The 24,174-nt window shown below is 34.8% G+C and overlaps 1 protein-coding gene across 2 annotated transcripts in view; it reads left to right on the forward strand.

Moving 5' to 3' along the window:
• The window catches only part of LOC118735949 (gamma-aminobutyric acid type B receptor subunit 1), a 448,224-nt gene that overhangs the window by 290,447 nt on the left and 133,603 nt on the right, over window positions 1–24,174 (forward strand). For both annotated transcript variants that reach the window (XM_036466004.1, XM_036466006.1), the window contains exons 7-10: window positions 5,587–5,752; window positions 5,907–6,150; window positions 14,652–14,801; window positions 19,559–19,701. In XM_036466004.1, the coding sequence (XP_036321897.1) occupies window positions 5,587–5,752; window positions 5,907–6,150; window positions 14,652–14,801; window positions 19,559–19,701 (703 nt within the window). The remainder of the gene's footprint in view (window positions 1–5,586; window positions 5,753–5,906; window positions 6,151–14,651; window positions 14,802–19,558; window positions 19,702–24,174) is intronic.

The raw sequence follows: 24,174 nt of genomic DNA on the forward strand, positions 1-24,174 counted from the left end.
AAATAAAATAAAATAAAATAAAATAAAATAAAATAAAATAAAATAAAATAAAATAAAATAAAATAAAATAAAATAAAATAAAATAAAATAAAATAAAATAAAATAAAATAAAATAAAATAAAATAAAATAAAATAAAATAAAATAAAATAAAATAAAATAAAATAAAACAAAAGAAAATAGTGCAAAACAATATAAAATAAAATAAAGCAAAATAAAAGTAAGGGGAATAAAGTAAAGCGAAATGCAGTAGGACAGGAGTGAAGTTAAATGAAAGGAAAAATCAAGTGAAGCAGAAATAAATAAGAAGACATGATATGAAATGAGATAAACTGAAATCTCATCAAATTAAACCGAACCACATGAAATGAACAGAACAACACTATAAACAGGGGCCTGAATTTAAATGAGCCATCATCCTCTTCTTTTTATATCAAGTGGAATTTTTCTGATTAGCCGGTGTTATAGTCTAAATATGTTTAATTACTTGGAATTCTCTTCGAATAGCCTTTTCAATGTTATTTTACGTTTTCCAACTTTTACCTTATTTTACTTCGGATGTAGATATAAGATTATGTGTTTACTTCTTGGACAACTTAAAATACCTACCGCTTCGCCTAGTGTTTACCTTTTTCTTCTGTTCAAGCTTAATAAGTTTCCACCCTGCTCTTCCTTCGCACAAACTGCTACCCCACTTCCTTTTTCCCACAAACTCCAACTTTATTTAAGTTTGCTGCGCTCCATTTACCCTTTCATCACATCCACTCTTCGAGGCTTATTAATTCGCTATAAATTTGTTTACGCCATCACATTGAATTGCCGCTGAAAAGATTAAAATTTCCTGTTTGAGTTGAAAGTTATATTTGCGCAAGAAGTAAGGAATATCTAAGACGCAAGAGAATTGAAGATAAGAAAAGAAAGCAAAGCACACAAACCGGATTTTTAAGTAGACAAACGGAAAAGGATGTAAAACTTTTCTTTAATTGTGCCAAATGCCATTTTATTGCTGGAAATCCGGCTTAAAAGGATTTGCTGCAAATGTCTTTTTCGTGTTTAAAAGAGCTTATTGAGTGCACAAAAGATGGATGCTGGTTAAGATCAAGAAATTTTCTGGTATTACAGCGCTCAAATTTTGTCGTTTGTGATGAATTATTTGAAAATAACTATGCATAGGCAAACACTTAACTTTAAGCCTTCGGAGAGCAAGAAGGAGTGCAGTTGGCTAATTGAATTGAAAAGCGAATAAAATGCAGTCAATGTGAAATGCAAATTGAATAATAGTAATACTAAATCCTATAAAAGAAGACAGAAACATGTATGTATAATTGACGAATTCGGCCAAAATCAGAAATAGGTATCTGCATACATATGTACATATATTTCCGGAAAAAACTAAAACAAAATTCATAGCTCAGATCCAAAAAAAAAAAAATCACTTAAAATGCTGTGGCTATTTATTTATTTATAGTTTGCTATGATTGTGGCTATGCCAAGCCACAAATAAATTTTCAATTAAAGTTTTTTGAATGTTAATTAACGTTTGCAATGCCACATTTGCAAGTGTCTCCTAAATTTATTTCCATTTTTACTGAAGCATGTAATTGACACATGCTGAGAATACGTTTGCACATATTTGGGTACTAAAAGCTTCTAATAATAGCAGAATTTCAATGGTAAATGCATTTTTCATGCGAAATCAATTATGGAATACAGGTACCATACTTTTGGCCCTGAAAAAAAATTGTATGGCCTTAAACAGACTTTAGCTAGGAAATTCGGGCTCAAACCATTTTTATCACTTAATTGAGAAACAGTTTGGGGTTTTAATTTCAACAAGAAGAAAAATGACAATTATTATCTGTAGGAGTTTCGATGCCAACTACAAAATACATCTAGTAGATACACAATTTTTCTAATATCTACATTGTGGGTCTGAGTGGTAATAGGATTAGGTACGATGTGCGATTTAAAGGCAAACTTTTCAATATAAGTGGAACTATAGGGAAGATTTACACCAATCTCTATCAAGCCAGCTACAGATTATGTATGACACTGGCGGTATCGTAGTCTAAGGTACCTAGCAATGAGCAAAAAGTGGTCTAAGTGAGACCAATTCTGGCCAGGCAGATTGTTTAAAAATCAAATAATAGTCTATACTCTTAAGATCTGAACGAACTAAGGTAGCATGCTTTTAAAGATTTAATTTTCCTTCTGAGGCATAAATACAATTTTTGATTATTTTTTTTTTTTAATTTTTTTTTTTTTTTGATTTTTTTTTTCTTTTTTCTTTTTAATATGGATTAGTTAAGACGGTTAACCTTAGCGCATGAATACCAATTACACAAAGCTCTGTCACAACCCCCACCAGCAGCGATAGCTGAGGCCTTGCTATCTCATTTTACCGCCCCGATTCATTCCAGTCCGGGAGGAGCTTGTAACTGTGCAGGTTGTAGTATTTATCCAGTGTTCGCAGAGCTTACATGGGGCCAAACCGCATAAGGGTGAATCACAGAATCCAGTATTCCCAATTGTTGCGTCTACTTAGTACAAAAAAAAATACAGAATTTCTATGTATACTAAAGCATTTCAGCTCATTCTTAAGTGATAAAGCACGTATCCTAACAATAAAATATTAAAAAAATTACTTAAATCATATAAATTGCTCTCAACTTGAATCACGCCATCATAAAGAAGTCCAAAAGTGCTATTTTACTGACGCAAGTTATCGCTGCTGGATATGAGATTTAAATTTGCTACGATAAAAAGTAACAAATCCACAAATCAATTTGAATAGAATGAGAAGTGCAGATAAACCACATTAAGCATTTTAAAGCTTTCTAAGTTGCTAACCACACAAACATACATACATATGTGATATGTACACATACATATATGTATATATATATATATATCCTGCAAAAATCGTTGAACCATGTGGTATATTTTTGTGGCATATTGCAGTGCTTACAAAGTGCTCCTCTGTAATGCTGTAGCGGACCAACTCGTTTCTCTACACCAGCTTATTGTTACCCGATCACTGCTCGTGTTTTAACGATGTTTATTGGGTTGTGTTGTCAAGAGGTAGGTATTCCAAGGAGTAATCCCTTGGAGTAGTTTTTTGCTACTCTGATGTAATGCAGAGCTGGAGGACATCGCAATGTTAATTTGACCACATTTTTTATATCCATTGCGGTTGATTTCGGAGTACTCCTTGACCCTTAGAGAGTACTCTCTATACATGCGCGCGGGGAGCAGACGCGATTTTTGCCTTTATCCTGCAATTGTATTTCTTTACCCACCCATGCACCCAGCGAAGTATTCCGCAATGTAAGCAATGATTTAGCGGTATCTGCACATTACCACACTGAATCGTTGCTTGAATTTCGAATTTAATAACAAAAGATTCATCTCACGCTTGCGCAAGCATGCATACAAGAGTGCGCGCCAACACCCACACACACACACACACAGATGAAACATCACTTGCACACATCTATCAGCAGTGTTGCCAGAAAATATTGAGGCTTATAGCTAAATTCTTCGAAAAGAATATCTAAAAAAATTGATTTCATAGCCAAACAAAATAGCTTAAAATATTTTTCTTCAAAACCGGCTTAATAAATTAAATAAATATAGATACGAACTTAAATATTTGCATACATTGAATTGGAGTAATAAAATACCTAATAATTGTGACTAGTAAATATTATTAAAATTTTAGCTCAAATCTGCAAATCTATTCCTAAAATATAAAAATGTGTTTGGTTTAGTTAAGATATTACAATATTTAAGGGAAAACGTTGTGAGCAAAACTAGACGGTTGATTATAATTACCATATAATACCACCGTGTGACAGTTAATTTCACACACAAATAAATCAATATATATTTATGGGCCAAATATAGGAAGAATTCAGTATTTTTTAAATGACTTTGAAATTTGCAAAATAAATTATTTCAAAAGCTTATTTTAAAAGCTCAATGCAATGTAAGAAACCGGTAGGGGCATCAAAAAATCTATAGATCTAAGGCAGATTAAATTTGGAGCTTAAGGAGAAGAAAGTATTGAAATTAGATATTAAGGACCACATTCTTGAATTTGTTCCTCCCAACTTTATCAGCTTAAAAAAATAAAATTAATTAAAAGAGCATTTGCAATACCCGTTCGTCCTCGTAAACCAATTTTTTTTTTTAATCCACAAAATTGTCTCTTTCATTTGCTACCCATATTGCTATTCTACATTGCACTGAATTTTTTAAATATTTTTTTAATTAATCATATCTTTGAAATTATAGGGTCCTTAAAATAAACCTGACATAAGAAAAAAAAACACGAACACATTTTTACCATAGTTTCGAAAGTATATTAGGTGCAATCCCGTATTCCTCGGACTCGGACTAGTAAAACTGTCAAAAAAACAAAAATTCGCTCAGAGCGAGAGAGTAACATTGAAAAGTACGGGATCGCTTTCTAGTAAAAAATGGTAACTTCTGTCAACTTCAACATAACCTCCAAATTTTGGTTGTAAATTTTTGCTTATTTTGTATATAAACACACTCAGCTCACACATGTAAATAACCAAAAATACTTTCAAATTCATTAGAATCCACTTAAACAAGTAATTAAATACTTTTCAACATGAATTAGCAGAGTGCACTTTTCTTTTGTTTACAATTTGGTTGCCAAACACACTACAGCTGATCGTTTGACACATGTACCAGAATTTACCAGCAAAAAATTCTCGGACTAAAACTGGTAACTTCTGACAGAGAGAGAACCGTATTTACTCTCCTTTTGTCCTCTCAATAGTCAGAGAACCGAGTACGGGATCGATTTCCAGTAAAATCTGACTGATTCTGACTATTTCTGACTAGTCCGGACTCGTACGGGATCGCAACTATTGATTGCTTAGTGTGTTTAAAAAATTTTTTTTTGTTTTTGTCGCACGATGTACTCGATATAGCAAAGAGGGATTAGGCAGGCCGGAATATCAATTTTTGTACTCTTGTAAAAATGATGAAATTATAAAATAAAATAGCTAAAATAGCTAACTCGATTTTAAAAGAAGCTAAAAAATAGCTAAACGTCGAAAATAATAGCTAAATGTAGCTACAAAATAACTAAACTGGCAACATTGTCTATCAGTGAACTACACAAAGTTCTCGTTGCAAACGCCATTGTTTTGCTCTTCCGCTCCGTCGCTTGCGGACTTTCTTCTCACCTACCAAAAAGCCAACCAACCAATATTACCTTCCTTCGCCGCCATGTAGCATTGCAAAGCTGCTTCTTCCTCACCGCCGCTCCTACGCGAACTTCACACGCGGAACTCATGACTTTTGAATTAGCAAAGTGTGCACTTTTCGCGCCAAACTCAATTCGCTTGCCAATATCTGCGCGAGCAAATATATTGGTACGTTTGGCTCAACTTTTAAGCGCATCAATTTCGTATTACAACTTAACGCTGCTACTTCTATTTAAGCGCTTTTGTACTTAGTTACTTACACATACTCGTATATATGCATACAGACATACAGACCAAAACCATTTATTTATGTGTAACTTTTTGTGTGTTTTTGCCTACTTTCAGGCTGGTACGAGGACAATTGGTACGAAGTGAACTTGGAAAATGAGGGCATTACATGCACCAAGGAGCAAATGCGCATCGCCGCCGAAGGACATCTTACAACGGAAGCGCTTATGTGGAATCAGAACAATCAAACGACAATTTCCGGCATGACAGCTGAGGAATTTCGGTAAGTTTTCGCCAATTGACAATGCTTTGAATGAGAATTTTAAGGTATTTTGGTTGTATCACAAAAGTGCTAAAAATTCAAAACTTGAATCTGTCATTTTATAATTTTTTATTTTATTTTTTTTTTTGCTACTCGTATTTCCCACCCCGCGCAGGCAACGACTGAATCATGCACTCATCGAAGAAGGTTACGACATCAATCACGATCGCTATCCGGAGGGCTATCAGGAGGCGCCGCTGGCCTACGACGCTGTCTGGAGTGTGGCACTAGCATTCAATAAGACAATGGAACGCCTGAAGCAACGACAGAAATCGTTACGCGATTTCACCTATACGGACAAGGAAATTGCCGATGAAATTTATGCAGCCATGAATTCTACACAATTCCTTGGCATATCGGTAAGTGTGTTTGTGTTAGTGTTAGAGGATGTGGCATATGAGGAGTGTGCAGCTGCGGCAAGTGAAAATAAATCAATTCAGCTTGCGGGCAACATTCAAAGCTCTTTGCATACTTCAGTCAGGGCAGGTGCAAAATGTAATGTTCTGAGTGGTATATAAGTATATAAGTATATAAGTAAGTGTATGAATACAGACGTTAAAGTCTACACTTTGATGTTATTTTCATTGCCAACGTTTGCATTGGCTTACTGGAAGTAGCTCCACAGGCAATGTTTGGTTTTACTTACTTGTATGTAGTTTTTTAGATAAATCCTATTTGAGCAAAGTTGGCTTAAGGCACTCTCTCTCTCGAGAAAAAAAAAATCAATCAAAAGTTCGAGTTCCTAGAAAATGTACAGCTAAAGGTGTTGGATTGAATTAAAGACGATTGGCTTAATTCGCAAGCATAAGAGTTTTGAGTTATATGAAAGAGCTTAAGATTCCAGGAGCTTTTGCAAAAAAAAACTGGCGACACAAGTACTCAGTACCTCTCTTTCCAATACGAGTACGAATCCGAATAAAAATACGAATAAGGATAAAGATTACTTTCAGAAACTTACCCAACGCTTTTCCGAAAAAAAGCTATAAATTTCAGTAATGAGAGCAGATCTCGGTCATATATTGAGCTGGTATCACACAAATATACGAAAATGAGTAAACACAATTTTCTCATACGAAGAGAATTTTCAATGGCCATTCACCAGGCAGTGGTCAAAATCGATTATTTTGCATCTGCTTCAAGCAGCTCCACCTACAGGTAGCAACCGTAGTTCTTCATATTCTTAAGGTAAAAGCGTCGCAATTATAGTATTTAATTTTAATTTGTGGCTGGTCGAGGACCAATTGCATAGCGTTATGTGGTGGTGGTGGTGATGTAAAAGAATATTCGAGTGTTTGGAATCTCTAGTGAATTTAACGGAGTGATTCTGGCTAAGAAAAATGACAAGATAGTTTGAAAGACTTTTGCTATTCCAATACAAAACTCTTAGAAAAAAAGTTATCTCATTCACCACTCCTAGAATGCTATTTTGAGAGAAAGTACTTGTATATCATTTAGCTCTCGTCACTCCAATAGTCACAATGGCCGAGTGTACAAAGCACCGGCGTTCCATTAAAAAGGTCCGAGGACGATTTTAGTTTTTGTCCCCCTTTTTAAATAAATTAGTTAATTATAAGACTTTATAGCGCTAAAAAGTCAAATAATTATTTAGTTAATTCAATTAAATTTTTAAAGAACTTATTTTATTTAATTTTTTTAGGATTTTATGGTTTTAAAAACAACAATTTCTTTTTTTTTTTATTTAAAAAATTTTATAAACGTATATTCTTTTTTTTCAATTTAATTTTCTTTTGGTTGTTTTAGAAAGAAACCTACATATATTTCCTTATTTCATTTAATTTGTGTGATCTTGTTTTATTAATTTTTTTCTTCTTTTCACTATATTTCTTTTAATTGTTAGCTTGGTTTAAAAAAAAAATTTATTTTTTTCATTTATTTAAATTTTTTCATTAAATTTATATTACCCTTTATCTTCTTTTTTGATAATTGTTTCTTCTTTCTCCAGTTTTAGGAGAAATAATTATTTTTACATGGCTAATATATGTTCTAAATTTGAAACGAACTGTAACAACATTTTTAAAGATATCTCAACTCCAGCGACACCGATCGGGACAATTTTTAAAGAAAATTATTTATATTTATTTAGGTAACACATGTTCTGAATTTAAATCAAATCGAATTTTATATACGGGGTTTTGGAGTTATCTCGAGTCCGAGTCCAGCGCCACCTATCGGCCAATTTTCAAACGAAATATTTATTTTTTTGTGTGGACAATACATGTTTTTAATTTAAATCAGCTAATTCTTAGATGATGCAGATTTTGTGGTGTATCCGCAGATGAAAGAATAGTTCGAAAGAGCTCTCCTTACCACATTTCCGTTGGTATGACCTCGTTAGAGAAAAAGAAGCATTGTTTGCATTTCAAGGTCACAACCAGCTCCTGTTCTGTTTCTAGTTTTTTTTTTTGCTTTCGAATGCATAGCACTCTTACAGTGTATGTTGGTTTGAAAATTTAGAAAAACTAAATGGAATCTCTATGTGTACATCCAATAACGTTTCTTTGCCTATTAGGAAAGGAAGCTGATGTCTTAAAAGCCTTATCTTCTGAAGCAATAAAATTACAATTTTTCAGTGTTTTTAGTAAAATTGATTTACTATGCATACTTACACAGGACTTTGCAAAGAATCACAAAACCAAGTTGCAAAATGAAGTTGCAAATGAAAGGCCATGTAATATACGACTAATTGCAATTTGGGAAAATTGCCAAAAATTACAGAAGTCACATAAAGGAGTTTTCAAAATTGACACAGCCATAAGAGCATGCACGCATACATATGTATGTATGTATACATACACACATGTATTTACTCGTAGGTATTTACGCTTTGCAAATGTAAAAGGAATATGGAAATACCAACAACTTATAATTTCCTATATTTACTCTTCGGCAAATTTGCAAATGTACCAAAACTATGCTACTTGCCACATCAAAGTGCACACTTATGCTTATAAATGTTTGTGTGCCTATTCATATAACGACCCAACAACAACTTCTAACTTTGTAAGCTGGGCTTTTCGTATGGAAATTCGCAAAACTATAAATTAATTTGACTACTAAAGACGAAGAAATTTTTGAGAATTAATTTGTGGCTTTTCAGCAATTGAGTGCTTGGACGACAAAGCACACATATGTATGTACATATGCATTTATTTAATATTGAAGAGAATGTTTGCATGGGGATTTTTGTCAATATTTACCCATAAATTTTAATTAAATGTAAAAAGGAAAATACAGAGCCCTAAAATATTTTGCATGTGAATATGCTGGCAAAATCGAGCAATGGAGGAGATGGTGTAAGGTATTGAACGATTTTCTCTTAGAAAAAAAAAAACACTAAATTCAATAAATTCAATGGACTCTAACAAATCATAAGGTTTTCATTATATCTACACATTTTCTATTTTCATTAGCCAACTAAGTAATAACTTTTCCCTTAATTTTAGCTCTGCACGCTCCTCTCTGCCTGCTATATCGACAATTGAACCACACAAAGGATTACATTATTACTACATTCAAAGGCATAGTTATGCTTTCACAGCACATTAAGTGCCTAATGAATTAAAAAGTTTAGCTTTCTAGGCAATTTATATGCGGAGAGGCCCGAGAGGAAATTTAGATAGTAAAAATATCAATTAAATTAAGATAAAAGCGGAAAAAAGAAAGAGAAGAAAGAGTCAATTTTAGCGATAAAGATCACAATTAATGAGTGACATTAGAGCAAGAAAAAAATTGTTATCGCAGCATTTATGTAAGTTCCAAAGGCGGACGGTTGGCAACAAATTTTAATTTACCCACTTAATTGTATGAATGCCCAATTCGTAACCTGCGAGCATTAAGTCTAATATTTAATCTTTCTTTACTATTCATTCTTCTTCCATGTACATATGTAAGTGAATAAATATGTATGTACATATGTACAAGTAGATATGTATGTATATACATTGGGGTGGTCCAAAATAAGCAAAGTCGAAATTTTAATACACTCACACCCTTAGAATTATTATATATCGAAAAAAATGTACCCCGATATTTATACCCGCGCGCACACTAGTGCACAGGGGTATATTAAATTTTTTCACATAACGGTTGTTTGTAACAGCCAAATCGAATCGAGTTAGATATAGACAAATGTATACATAAATGCTCAGAATTAAAAGAGAAGTCGATTAAGCCATGTCTGTATCCGTCCGTCCGTCCAATTGTCCGTGTACACGATAACTCGAGCAAAAATTAAGATAACGGTATTTTCGAAAAATGCGAAAAAAAATGACATTTCAATAAATATTTGATCCAAATTGTTGAAAATTAGTGTGTGAAGTAGAGTTTTGGTAAGATATAATACTATTATGCAATTGTTGGAAAATGGGCGTGACCCCGCCCACTTATGATGAAATGCTTCACCAATCCTTACCAAACTCGGTACGAACCTTGCCTAGGGTCTGACTAATATATATATGTTCAAATTCTTTGAAATCGGCAATAACCTAGGTGCGCGTGGTATAACGATAATTTACAGAAACAGGAAAATGGCGATAAATCAGTAACAACTGAAGCTAATTGGTGACAGGTAACAAGATCAATGGAAATAAAGTCAATTGACATTATCACCTATTCAAAAGCGAAATAAAATCCATTGGCATTATTGCTCTTTCAAACATTAAATTTTCGTAGCTTCGCGGCGACCCGTGTCCGCGCGCCACACCGCGTCCGGCCCCGCCGAAAAATAGGGGTTTATATTTTTTCTGGGAGAATAATCCAATGTACTTTTTCACATGGATTTTTGGAACACCCTAATAAACATACACAAAAAAACAAAGAAATTATATGTCAATTTGCCTGCCCACCTCTGCCACAAAACATTTGCAAATTAGATACTCTGTGTCTTTTGCCTTTTATAAAACTTTGTTTGCTTCACAACAACAACAACAACACTTACGACTTTATTGAGCGCTTCACATTTTTCGATTTACGTCTTGCGCAATGTTAATTTATTATTACACTTATACAGATAGCGCCTAATAGTCAGTTGTTGCGAAAAACTTTGACAGCGCAAAGTCTCGACTTTTGTGGTTTACCGAAAAACTTTTACGGCGCTTATCGGTTGAATGTCAGATGGTTTTGGAAATTTCATTTCTTATGAAAAGCATAGCCAAATTGGCGTTGGTATTAGTGGGAAACTTAGTTGTTATTTGAAGGTAATTTATGTGCGAAAGGTGAAAGAAAGTTGATAAAATTTTTTCCGAAATAAAGAAAAGACGAACGATAAGGTAGCCGCAAAGCACTTTAACAGAGTATTTTTGTCAACTAAACAGCAAATCTTCTAGTCGAATTCTACTACAGTAACGTACATATTCTGCATAGGAGTTGATGCGTTCTTGAATAGCTCGGCTGGAAGTCCATCCGCTCCAGCAGCTATGTTATTTTTCAGCAACGTAATCGCTATTCGTAACTCGATAGGTGTAATTTCTCTAACTTCTAACTAGTAGTGGAGCTAAGTCAAATCCCTTTCCATCATGGAATTGAATTTTGAATAGCGACTATCAAATGTTTTCATATTTTTGAATATCGCACAATTTTTGCTTAACATTCTGGATAAGAGAACTGCCAAAGTGGAGAAAAAATTCATCTCATAGCTGTGCTGTATCAGTGCTGCACTTTTTTTTGCATTCCCCTAATTTTTTGCTCTTTTCGCTCAAACAAACTTTTCGTAGCCAACCAAGCGCTGCAGTTAAAAGCAAGAAAAATGCTCGCCTCAGCACCATCAGCACACCGTATGGGTATCGTACATCAGCTGCAACATGGATATGCATACATGGCATTGCAGTGGCGCCACAGCAAACTGCTGCAAGTCCTTTGCGCTCTTTAAACAAAAAGTTACTGCAGCTATTAAGAAGAAAAAACTATAGTTTCAACAAGTAACACACACATAGACATTATCAAATTCATATGCACATTTGTATAAACTCGCAGCATTTTGTGTGCTGCCCTCGCCGCAGCAGCCAAACGTTCAACAATGCGTAAATACACAAGTGAGAACATTTTTTGTGCCTGCGTGAATTGCACACTCGCACGCCATACAGGAGGCCGGTGCTGCAACTCTTAACTGGCTACATGTGTATGTACATAAGTTAGGGCGGGTAAATTTTTATTTACTATGCGCGTATGGCATAACTAGAAGAATTCTGAAATTTTGAAGAAAAATTTAAGTGCAGAAATGGACTCCGCATGCCAAAAAAAAACCCTTATAGCACGTTTTTATAAAAAAAAAAATTTAAGCACTAATTTACGACACTACGGCGAAATGCTAGGCAACCTATTTTCGTAGTTTAGTAAATCCCAAATTGATGTTAGACTTACGGTTTCTTCGGCAAATTTGCTTAGAATTACACGTAGAATCCTTCCGCTCTATACGCTCATAGTCGAAAAAATCTACCATACAAATTGACCCACCCTAATGTAAGCGCTTCACTGCCAAGAACATTTACAAAAAGCGGTATCTGCATTTCGAGCTGCTTAACATAGTAACGCGTTTGCACAACATCCAGCACTCCTGCGGGAGTTGATTGCCGCCTGGCATATGTCAACGTTTTTTTTCCTCAGTTCCCGCTACTACTTATTTTACTATTTTATTAGAGCGCCCCTTTGGTGCTCTGTCAATTCACAGTGGCAGCGTCACAGGCATGCCTGGATATGCTCGCTGTTGTAGCAGTCATCCACTAGTTAGTTGGTTGGTTGCTGTTGGCAGTGGTTACAGAGTATCGTTGCCTTGCTAGTCAAAGCTGATGCCGCCGTTGCCGTGGCTGTGGCTGTGGCTGCGGTTGCTGAAAATGCGGAAATGCGTAGAAAATTCTGCAGCATTTACTCTATGGGGTACCACAGTGAATACACACAGCTTCGTAAACCAGCTTTACTTGGCATTGAAATATTTAAAATTTTTCTTTTGGCTGGAAAAGAAGTTGCGGCGGGGCAAAGCAATATCGGAATATGTATTTGGATTTAAATTCACGTCCTTAAAGAAAAAAAAAAAAATTCAGAAAAATTTTCTGAATCGTTCCTTTTGGTTTTCTGGGTATTCTAAGCGAATTCCTGCTACACCAGAATGACTCCCGTTGCAACGACGCCACAACTCACTGCAGCAACCGCAAATACAAGCAAAAAAAAATCGGTCATTAATTTTATATGAACAAGGCAAACATTAAATGGAAAAGTGTTTTTTTGCCATTGCCATTTTTCGCCCCTCATTCACTTACGGTATTACGCTTTTATGAGATGCGCTTGGAAAATGGCAACACAAACCAAAGCAAAAAAAGTTAAATATTCAAATAAATAAAAGAAGTATAAGCAACAAAATAATGGCGGCAATGAATTTTCTCACCTACAACAAAAGTGGCGTAATATAAGTAAAAAAAAACGTTGTAAAATATAAATGCACGAAGTTGGTTGTTTAAAGGTGTTGTTGGTGTTGCGCACATTCGCTTAATGTGTATGCGCACACAATAGGTAACGTGGGAATTTATTGCATGCTTTTAGGCGAACTAGCATGCGCGCGCGCACTTTTGATTTACGTGCACTCAACTAAGTCACAATATTTTTCTTGCATTTAACTGGAATAATTAATTGCTTTCATGGGTAGTAGAATGGCATTCATACATATAAAAATCATTTGAGTAAAAATAAGTCTTAATTAAGTCAAGAAAAGTGTCCAATCTTTTCTTCATTATACACTTTTTAAGTAAAACTGCTTTGAGGATGAGTTTTTACTCAAAATGTTTGAACATTTAATAGCAGTGAGTGCCTAAAAAGTGGCAACGGATATGCGTACATATATGCACTTCTCAAATGCCACCAGTTTTTATTCACATAAACAAGTCGGTGGCTTCTCAAATCATGCTCATATCGCCCGGTCGATCTTATGGCGCTCAGTATGACTTACAACTGCAAAGGATCTCACGAGTTGTTTTCTTTTTAGTATCACTCTCCTTCTCGCTGGAAAAGACGCTAAGGCATTCTTCTTGCATTTATTTCAATCAATGGAGCTCCAGAAACAAGTGCCAATAAGAAATATATCAAGTATTTGAACAGTTTTTGCCTTAAAACGTTTATTCGGCCGAAAAAGTACCGAAATTACCCATTTTTTCATTGCCACTAGAAAAAATCTTTATTTGTTTTTTTTTTAATAACTTTGGGAAGTTTTTAAATAGAGTGTTCGTATTAGAAGCAATGAAAGTTGGCATCAAATACAGTATATCTGTATAGTTACAAGAGTGTGCCACCAAAATGAACAAAATGACAGCACGCAGCTTTTAGAAATTTAGCGATTTTTTCATTTTAAATGTTTAAGATACTTCAAAATATCAACATTGAATGGTGAAAATGTTCTTCTTGCCAAAACAAACTAATCTGAGTAATAAACCTAGTGTGCCACCAAATGAAAAAAAAAAATACAAAAAATTTAATTTTACAATTTTTATCGGCGAAATTCATTCTGAAATTGTTATATACATGAAAGAATTGATATAGTAATTAATATTTAATTACTTTTAAATAATATGAGTTTTATATGAAGGCATGCGAGTAAACGTGTTAGCTGACTGTGGATGTTGCTGCCGGGCGTATACGTTACATACACAACTACGGGTACATGAGCACGAGTTGTTATTTGGACTTTTTTAGAATATCTTTTTTAAGTTTTCATTTAAAAATAATTTCGCAATGGAATCATGTTTTTTTCGAAAAATTTAACAACTCGGGAGATTTGCTCATATACATATGTATTTACTTGTGGCATAATTTATACAATTCTGCAAAGTCATAATATAAATTTGTTTTCCTCTTACAGGGTGTCGTTGCCTTCAGCTCGCAAGGCGATCGTATTGCCTTAACACAAATCGAACAAATGGCGAATGGAAAATATGAAAAATTGGGTTATTACGACACACAATTGGATAATTTAACCTGGTTAAATATGGAACAATGGAGTGGAGGAAAGGTAAGAATAAGAATACGAAAATCAACAATAAGATAACACTGAAAAGAAAATAATACGGACCCAAAAATTTTTAATGCCAATGTAATGAAACTTGGTTATACGATGTTGCTTTTTCCATTAAATTAGAATTCAGGTTATAAAACCTTTCGAAAGGTACAAATAGAAACACTCTTAGGTCAAAGAGCAAAAAATGTTTAAATGATATTGAAAATTTCAATAACCAAGAACGAAGAAAAGAAATTCATAGCCCACCTTCGATCACGGCGATAGTAACTATATCTTCTAAATCAGTTTTAATGAATCTCACTCAAGAATTTGAAACACTTTTTGCACCACTTTCTGTACAAAGCTCATTCGCGCTACTCAAAGTACCTACAATGCCTTCTCTCACACTGACTCATTTTAAATTAAGATAATGAATTACTTAACTCGCTGAATTAACAGCTCAACGTACACTTAAACTCAATCGCATCTGTGTATGTATGTATATGATATTTAAATGTAAGCGTCCTTGACTCACACGTACTTGAATATTTAAGAAAATTATTCAAATGAGCCTTCACTTCAATGCACTGCGCTGTCAATCAAAGGCGGGGGCGGCCAGTCAGGCCACACCACTGCAACTCGCTTGCACGCCCATTGAACTTGAGCAGCAGGCAGGTGATAAAATGCATCTCACAGGAAAAAAATTAACCAAGAAAACAACAACTCAAATACCTATGTACATATGTACATAAGTGACTATGCAAAAGTGAGTGGTGTGGTGCTTTATAAAGCTTTTTTACTGGCGACTGCTCTTGATTTGCTGATGGAAGTGCTTGAGAATAAATCATTGCCTTTTTGTATGGACTACATAGAACTGCGACAAAGCGGCCACAAATGGGTACACCGAAATCAAATGCACAGCGAGCTGGTAGGCAATGAGGCGAAATGAATGAAAACAACAAATATTGCACATACATATGTACAAGGATATTACACAGATGCAGCATGTGTGACGACAAGGGTTTGAGTAACTTGAAAAGCATAGAAGCGTATTCGTGAAAGCGAAGGATTATTTGATTTCGAGCGGCAAATGGATGTGAAAAGTGCACTTTGCCAAGCGCCAGTGAGCTTTGAATTGAATTCGCAACACCAACGCCAACGCAAACGCCTACACTGGCAAATATATATACGAATATCTGCTGTGCTGTGTGGGTTTTAGTCAGCCACTCACTTTTTTTCTTGCACTCACATTTATCTATTCGGTATTCGTTCGACATTTTAATAGCCAGGTGGAGTTAGACAGTCACAGAGCCAGTTATCTTTGGTTAGTTAAAGAGACGGACGGACTGTTGTTGAAAGGTTCATTTGTACCTGTGTGTGTGTGTGTGTGTGTGTGTGTGTGTGTAGGAAGCGATTTCGAAGTGTGGCGAATGAAAATTGATTACTCTCATGCACAACACTCACTTTCACAGACCCAAACAGACGGGCATGGGGGAATGGGTCGGCGGTCACCTAGCTATGCCGCAGTTATTTGAAATTGATTGCTGGCTGCTAAGCGTTTCAAGTGTGCAGCTGCAATCCGCAAGAAGTATTTTTAAATACAAATTTTTTTCTCACTGAGCACACTTGTTCATGGCACTCAGCATAGGTGTGAGCAATTTGCATAGTTTCGAATACGGACTCGGATTCGAATTCAGATTTGTGTTACTGGACGAAAAAAAAAAATGCTGTTGCATTAAGTACGCTTCGATTGTGGCATGTTGGGCGCAGTCGAGTGTGAATGATATATTCACGGTGAAAATGGTGCAAATTGCATTTTGAAGAAGTTAGAGGAGGAGTGCGGCAGCAATGAGTGAAATACCTTGTACAGATGAACTAAGGGCTCTTAAGCTGGAATTGTTTTGTAGAAATGAAATGGGATGTTTTTCTAATCTGTTGTTTGGCAAAAATAAAAATGAAATTTTATTTTTTAGGCATTCATAAAAAATAGAAAATAAGATTACATAAATGCAGATACGGTGGCGAGAAGGTAAAAGGGAAAAGACCTCTTAGCTTGTTTTGGCTAATTTTCTTTGTTGAAAAATTTAACTTGCTCTGTATGTATGTATGCAAGTACATATGTTTGTTAGGGGCAAATTTTGCAATCGATTTCCCGATGACCTAGACAATTGAAACTTCACAGTTGGCTCAGAACCCGATGACAACGCAATTCGAAAGCTGAGTTAATCCGATAGTTGGCGCAGGAGTCTAGATATTTGAAAACCCCGTATTTATGTATAGTCAAATGTCGTTCATATATAGAACGTACATTGAAAAGGAATAACTGTACGTAAGATTTTGCCGGTAGGTGTCGCATGAAGCGATGTATTTGGTAAACCAGTATTTATGGTTCGATTTCATTCGTATTTAGGAAGCTTGCTTTAAAAATATTTCTTTTTACTATTAACTTATTTATATATACACATATAGCTTACTATCTAAAAAAATATTTGAATCAAACTTTCAAACATTGTAGAACATTTTTAAAAATTCTACGAATTTTAACAAATTTAGATAAAAGCTTTAAACTTTTTAATCAGTTTTTTTTTTTTTAAGAATTTTTCTAAGTATGCAAGTGCAAGCTTAAAGTAGCTAGGACTTACCGTATGCTCGACAATTTTTTGTATAGAGAAAATGAGCAACACCTTCTACAAAAACGATTGCCAAAAATCACCAACGGTAATTTCCAAATACTTAAAGTTTGCACTTTTTTATTCTAAAATTGAATTGGCTACAAAACTGCGTTCTCAGAATGTTTTTAAGAAGCTAAAAATTTTGAATTACCGAATTTTGCTAATTTTTGTACATAGTTCTACATCATGATTTATATTTTCGCTACTGTATGTATGTACATATATGTATCTAAAAATAAACCCAAAAACCTCCCGGGCATTCTCCAATAAAGCGTCAAATGTCCCGAAAAATCCCTAAAGCTCAGTAAATAAAACCCGAAATGCCCCAACAAATACTGGAAGAACCCTAAAAACACCTAAATAGTCCTATAAGTCCTGAAAAAAATCAAGAAATGTTAAAAAAAAAAATCGGGAATCAACTGTGATTGAGACGAAATCCCAAAAAAAAACTCTCCAAATCACCAAAAATAAAATTATCGGTGCTTAAAAGTGAAAAATAGAGAAACTGAAATAACCTCGAAAAAAGCTCCTGAATTAAATTCGTCATATTTAATACAAGCGCCTTTTGGTTGTAACTGACCCCACGCTTTAAAACTGGAGAGTTCTCACAATAAACTATTAAAAGCACTTGCAAAAGTTTTAAGTTTTTAAAAGTTTTAAAAATAAAAATCAAATTTTCAGACTCAAAATATCTCACAAGAGTATTTCTCAAATCCTTACAATAACTCTAACTGAAGCATTAAAAAATTGTGAAAAACTTTGTTTATTTCTTTAACTTTCACTATTTCCCGTTCCCACAATAAAACTAAGAAAAAACTTTGCTTGCATTCCAACTCTCTGCGCATTCATTAAAAACTTCCTGCTCTCGAGCATTCCATGTCACAAGTACGTTGCAATTAATCGTTGCTCTTTTGCTCTGCTACACTTTTACTCAAGTGAAGGTTTGCTACCCTGCCCCACGTATCATTCTACCCACACCGATCAACCACTGGCTTGCCTTGCCACACAGCATCAATGACAGTTCGATTGCCTTAATTACTGATGAAGTTGTTCCACTTGCTACACAACTCTCTGCTGGCAGTTGCATATTTGAATATTACATAACCTCAGTTACCTCAGCGACTTTCTTGTTCACTCGCTTGCTTGCTTGCTTTGCTGCCTTTGATTCGATCTTACTTTCCCCTTTGCAGTTTGCTTGTAGTTTGACATCTGCATGGCATTGCAGCAGTTAAATTGCTTTCGCTTGTAATTTTTCCGAATGCTAATTTTGCGGAATGCCAATTTGTGCCAATTCGTTTTCTTCTGCTTCTTTCGTTTTGTTTGTACTTTTCCAGTGAAATTTTTTCTTTAATGGCAAAGTCAGAAGGATTGATTGATTTTGTTTGCAGCATAAGATTTGTTGTATGTACTTGCTTTTTGCTTTAAAAGCATGGAATTTAGCGTCGGGCTATGCGCTTTTTTCAGACTCAAAAAGGAGTTCAAGTTTGTCATTTAAAAAAATTCTTAAGTTTTGGGAAAATGCTGATTTGCTTTCTGAGGGCATTTGTCAGCAATAGGCTTGGGTAGTTCCGGACTAAACTAAACTAAATAACTAGTTCATTTCAATGAACTGTTTCCCTAGTTCGATATTTTCATTGAACTAAATTTGTCAGTGCTACTATTTCTAATTTTGAATTCATTCTTGGCACGAATGTATGACATAAAACCTATCTTTACAGATACGTTTTAAAATGCGTTCGCATTGTTGCTGCTTCAGTTCAGGCAATTTCAGAAAGAAATTAGCTGATAGCTACAGATTTTCTGCATTTTATTTTAAACTGTTTTATATTTTTGTTTTCTTATTACAAAAAAAATTAAATATTTCTTAATCTTTTTTCTGTCCTCCGACAATCCGAAAAAAAAGGGCACACTCTTCCAGCGTTTTGTCTTCGGACTGATTTATCATTAATTTATATTTAAACTGATTGTTTCTATTGTTGAAGGCAAAGAAGAAAAAACGAGCAAGTAATTTTTAAACAAAAGACAAACCCGATTTCAATATAAAAAATAAATAAATACTTCAAAGTTTCCATTTCTAAATTTTCTTTCGTTAATTTACAGGTACCTCAGGATCGCACAATTGTACGACGCGTCTTACGCAATGTATCGCTGCCATTATTTGTCTGTATGTGTACAATTTCAAGTTGTGGTATATTAGTAGCCTTAGCACTTATTGTATTCAACATATGGAATAAGCATAGAAGGTGAGTAAATTTACCAAAAAAAAAGGTCTTTTGTATATATGTATGTATACAAGTCTCCTTCTAAACAGCTTAACCAATTCCTGCGAATTTTCCTATTTGTACATACAAGATCACCTGAATGACACTGTAGTGGATATTCACACTGAGAGAAAAATCAACCAAAAATTGGTTAATATTACCAAATTCAAACTTGGAAAGGAATCAACGTGATTTTTGGTTAATATTAACAATGCGTTGGTTGATATTTTTAACAATGATTAGTAATATTAACCACAATTTTGTTTAAATTAACCAAACTCTTGGTTGGGGATTTTTCATTTGAATAAGTTTATGGTCTGCACTTCACAGATGCTTTTTCATAATTCGGAGATACAAAACAAAAATTTGTATTATCATTTTAACATGTTTCCTCTGGTGGGATTAGCTGCTGTTATATCAGCAAGCATCTCTACACACTCAGCTACAGCCGATTTATAAATATGACTTCAAATGTTCAACTTGAATCAATTTTCTTCGTGGTTTGATTTGGTTCTGCACTTTACAGAGGCTTTTTCGTAAACACAAAAAAAATAAAAATTATGTATAGCGCTGACGGCATTCGTGCTGCTGGAAGCGAACAAATAACAGCAAGCTCCTCTGCTCGTTCAGCCACTGCCATACATACGAATTTCTTCTCAAATGTTCAACTTGATTCACATCGGCTTAATGACCGTGAAAAAATCAAACCATAACTTGGTTGAAGAAACCCTTGTACTTTTGGCTCAGTGCGGAGGTAGGCACTTGAACTGTTACCAATTGAAAATGCTGTAATTTTGTCTAATTTGTCTTTTTATTAAAAATCATAAGTTCATCATAAAAACCTGTCGAATTTTAAGAAAAGTGCAGCCCGTGAAACATTCCCGCACAGACTCTATACTATTATCCGCGCTAAAGGTGGCTACATCGAACAGTAATAAACTTTTTTAAAATTCGACTAGTTTTTATGAAGAACCGATGGTTCTATGTAAATAAATAAAAAGCCAAACAAAACTACAGCATATTTAATTGGTTACACTGCGAGTCCGTGCCCCTATATGCTAAGCCTTGCTTGCTGCATTTCCCTTAGTACTGTAATAAATAGTTTACTTTGCATAAACTTTCCTTCTTTCGCTTTTATTGCCGCCCTGCGATGTGCTTGATTAAAAAGAAAACCCAAAGCGATGATAGAACGATATTTTCCAACCTGAAATGTTGCATTTATCCGCTTGGCTGTTGGTTGCTTCGTTGCATATTTTTGAAATGCAATTGTGTTGCAACATTATTGACAAGAATTGAAAATGTTGCACAGAAAGTAAAAGCACAATATTGCTGCGGACACTTATTTTGAGTATAAAAGTATGTGTGATTTTTGCGTTTCTTTTGAGAAGTGAAAAGATCACAGCTCAGAAATTTGATTTTCAATGAAACAAAAGAAACAACATTCTTATTTCAAGTTCTTTCAATGAAAAATGCTACCTATGTATGTCCAGAAATCCCTCTCTCGCAAGCCGAAAAACAAAATCGGGAAGAAAACTTAAATACTTGCAGTATTAATATATGTATATTATGCCCTCCTGTTGATTCCTTAGCGGAGGTGGCCACCAATAGTTGACTCAAAATAGTTGGTCAAAAAGGAATCTTTGGTAGTTTCCAAAGTGCTGCATCGTCCTTGTAGGCGATACACATTCACAAGAGTGTTATTGAAAGTATGCTTCATAATTTGCTAACAAATTAAAGGACTTTTATTTTATCTCATTCTTTCCGCTAAATTTCGCTTATTGTAAGCCTCTCCATCTTCCAGCTGAAGCACTAGCTATGGAAATTTAAACAATTTTATTATTAAGTCACAACTATTCAGCTACAAGTGTTGAACACATTGAAAACGACGAGCTACGGGCCTCAGCTTCCAATTTGTTATCTTCATTATCAAAACGCTTGGTCGATGGTGGCATGAATTTTTTGAACGAGGCAGCGACATCATGCTTTTGTATGAGTTTGACATAAAATTAGAGGAAGAGCCTTATCTGCCGCTGAAAAAATAGAAATAGATCTATTCTGGCCACAAGTACAGTCGCAGTGTAGCTCTTTCGCCACCAAAATGATTATCTACATAAGAGTACTAGAATGTTAAAAAAATGTAATAGCTGTGGTCCGCAGCGCAATGTGCTCTGCACTACAGCAGCCGTTGAGATAACATAATAAAAAAGCAAAGGGGTTCTTTCATACAAAATTTACACCTCAATGTTTTATGTTTGGCATGAAATATTTTTTTTTGTTTACATTCTATATCAAAAACAGAGGACATATATTTTTTTTTATTTCATCATAATATTCGAAAAGTATATTTTTGCAAATAATAAAATATTTCGGATCGGAGAAATCGAATAAGCGGTGACTGTCTGTCCGTCCGTCCGTCCGTCTGTGCACGGGATAACTCGAGTACAAATTGAAATATCTTAACGAAACTGGGTACGTGCACTTATTTTGAGCATAGGACGGATGGTATTGAAAATGGGCGAAATCGGACAGTAACCACGCCTACCTCCCATATAACGGAAATACGAAAACTGCGATATTTTAGTAAGTACGGAAGATTATTCACTCAAAATTGATACTAACGATAATTTTCAGACGAAAAATAAGAATATTAAACATTTTTGGAAAATGGGCGTAGCCACGCCCACTTATGGTTACATGTGTATATCTTGGTAACCGCTGCACCAATTTCTTACAAACTTGGCACAGTTGTTGGCCCTGGCACAGCATACCAAACGGCCGAAAATTTTTAAAATCAAAATTAATGCTTGCAAAAATTCTTTACCAAGAAATACGTTTATGATAAAACTTTGGAAAATGAGCGTGGCACCGCCCACTTATGATCACATATATGTATATCGCTAACAGTTCTAGCAATTGAAGGACGCTAATTTACTTAATATTTATACACCCCGGCTTACCATCTAGCGGTAGCTTTCGGAAAGGTGAAGAAACATATATTTAATACTTGCGCCGGGTATTTAATGTTCGGCTCCGCCCGAACTTAGACTTTCTTACTTGTTTCTTCCTAGAAAAAGGTAAGCAACACAATACATGAATCAGTATTTTTATGAGATAATTTTATCAGTATCATTTGAACAACAATCCTTTCAAAGTTACGTTACGCATGCCCAGGCATCGAACCTACACCGAAATAAGCAAGCATACAAGAACAACGAAGAAACCTCCCAGCTTGAGGCTGCCTGAAAGCAACAACCCAGCTGACAGCTAAAAGTGTGGATTTAAAAAATTCAAAAGCGATTATAGCAACAAACAAAAAAGCATAACAATGAACAACAGCTTGCTTTCAAAAAAGAGCCAATAGTAGACGCAGGCTGCTGGATACGTATGTACATGGCGATGAAGTAGCATAAATGAAATTGGTTTAGAAGTTTTTGACTGTGTGGGTTTAAATACATATGTATGTATGTGTGTACATAAGAGCAAAAAGTGATATTCATGCAATAAATGAGTGCATGCAACACCTGTCACTATTAAAGTCAGCTCGACAGCGTTTTACGCTTTGATGTGTTTCATTGTTTCATTAATGCACACACACTTATGACTGGAGGAAGGAAGTACAACTATTTTCATACCCCCTTATACATATGTGTATTAGGGTGGCACTTAGTAAATGTAGGAAGCACATTTTTACATTAGATTTCCTAAGTCTCAACTCCAACGTCGATGCTACTATTTATATGTGATATCTTCGACTAAGGTAGTAATAAAGTAATTTTAATTCGTGAATCTCCATTGCGGAATCTGAACTTTGCCCCCTCTGCGACACGCCTTAACCATCTCCAGTCGGGTCCAAAATTTATATGTGATATCTGTGACCATGGTATTACCGACTGAGTCGGTGAGACTGAAATAAAATCGTTCATTTGATTTTTTAAGGACCAACCTAATATACATACATATCTGCATATACGAGGGGTGAACAAAAAATATTGGAAATGAAAGTGACACACGTGGATTTCAGTTGAAAAAAAATAATTTTTTTCTACGTAGTCCCCTTACATGTCAATACGCTTAGTCCGTATTTTTTTTCTAAGCCCAGGAAAAAAATCTATAATTTGAGTTTCTTCGGCGTCGGGGATGAGACTCGTTTCCAAGTCATGGATTGTTGCCTCGTTTCAAAATCAAAATAGTGAATGCACGTCTCATCCATGGCGACAAAACGTCAAAAAAAAATTGTCCTGATCCGTTTGGAACTTTTTTTACTCGCTTTTTCTTTTGGTCAGTCATCCTTCGAGATATTCATCTTCAGTGGATGTTCTGTCAATATGGAGGAACAGAGTATCTGTGTATGATGTCTCTGATTGACATTTTGACATTATTTTTAGCATAGATATTTTATAACTGCCTTGTTAACTCTTCGACTGCTCGTATCCTGGTATCGTGTGGTTGTTTGCT

This window comes from Rhagoletis pomonella, unplaced genomic scaffold, assembly GCF_013731165.1.
Source record: "Rhagoletis pomonella isolate Grant_MI unplaced genomic scaffold, Rhpom_1.0 Rhpom_scaffold_00003, whole genome shotgun sequence".
NCBI classification, from domain to species: Eukaryota; Metazoa; Arthropoda; class Insecta; order Diptera; family Tephritidae; genus Rhagoletis; species Rhagoletis pomonella.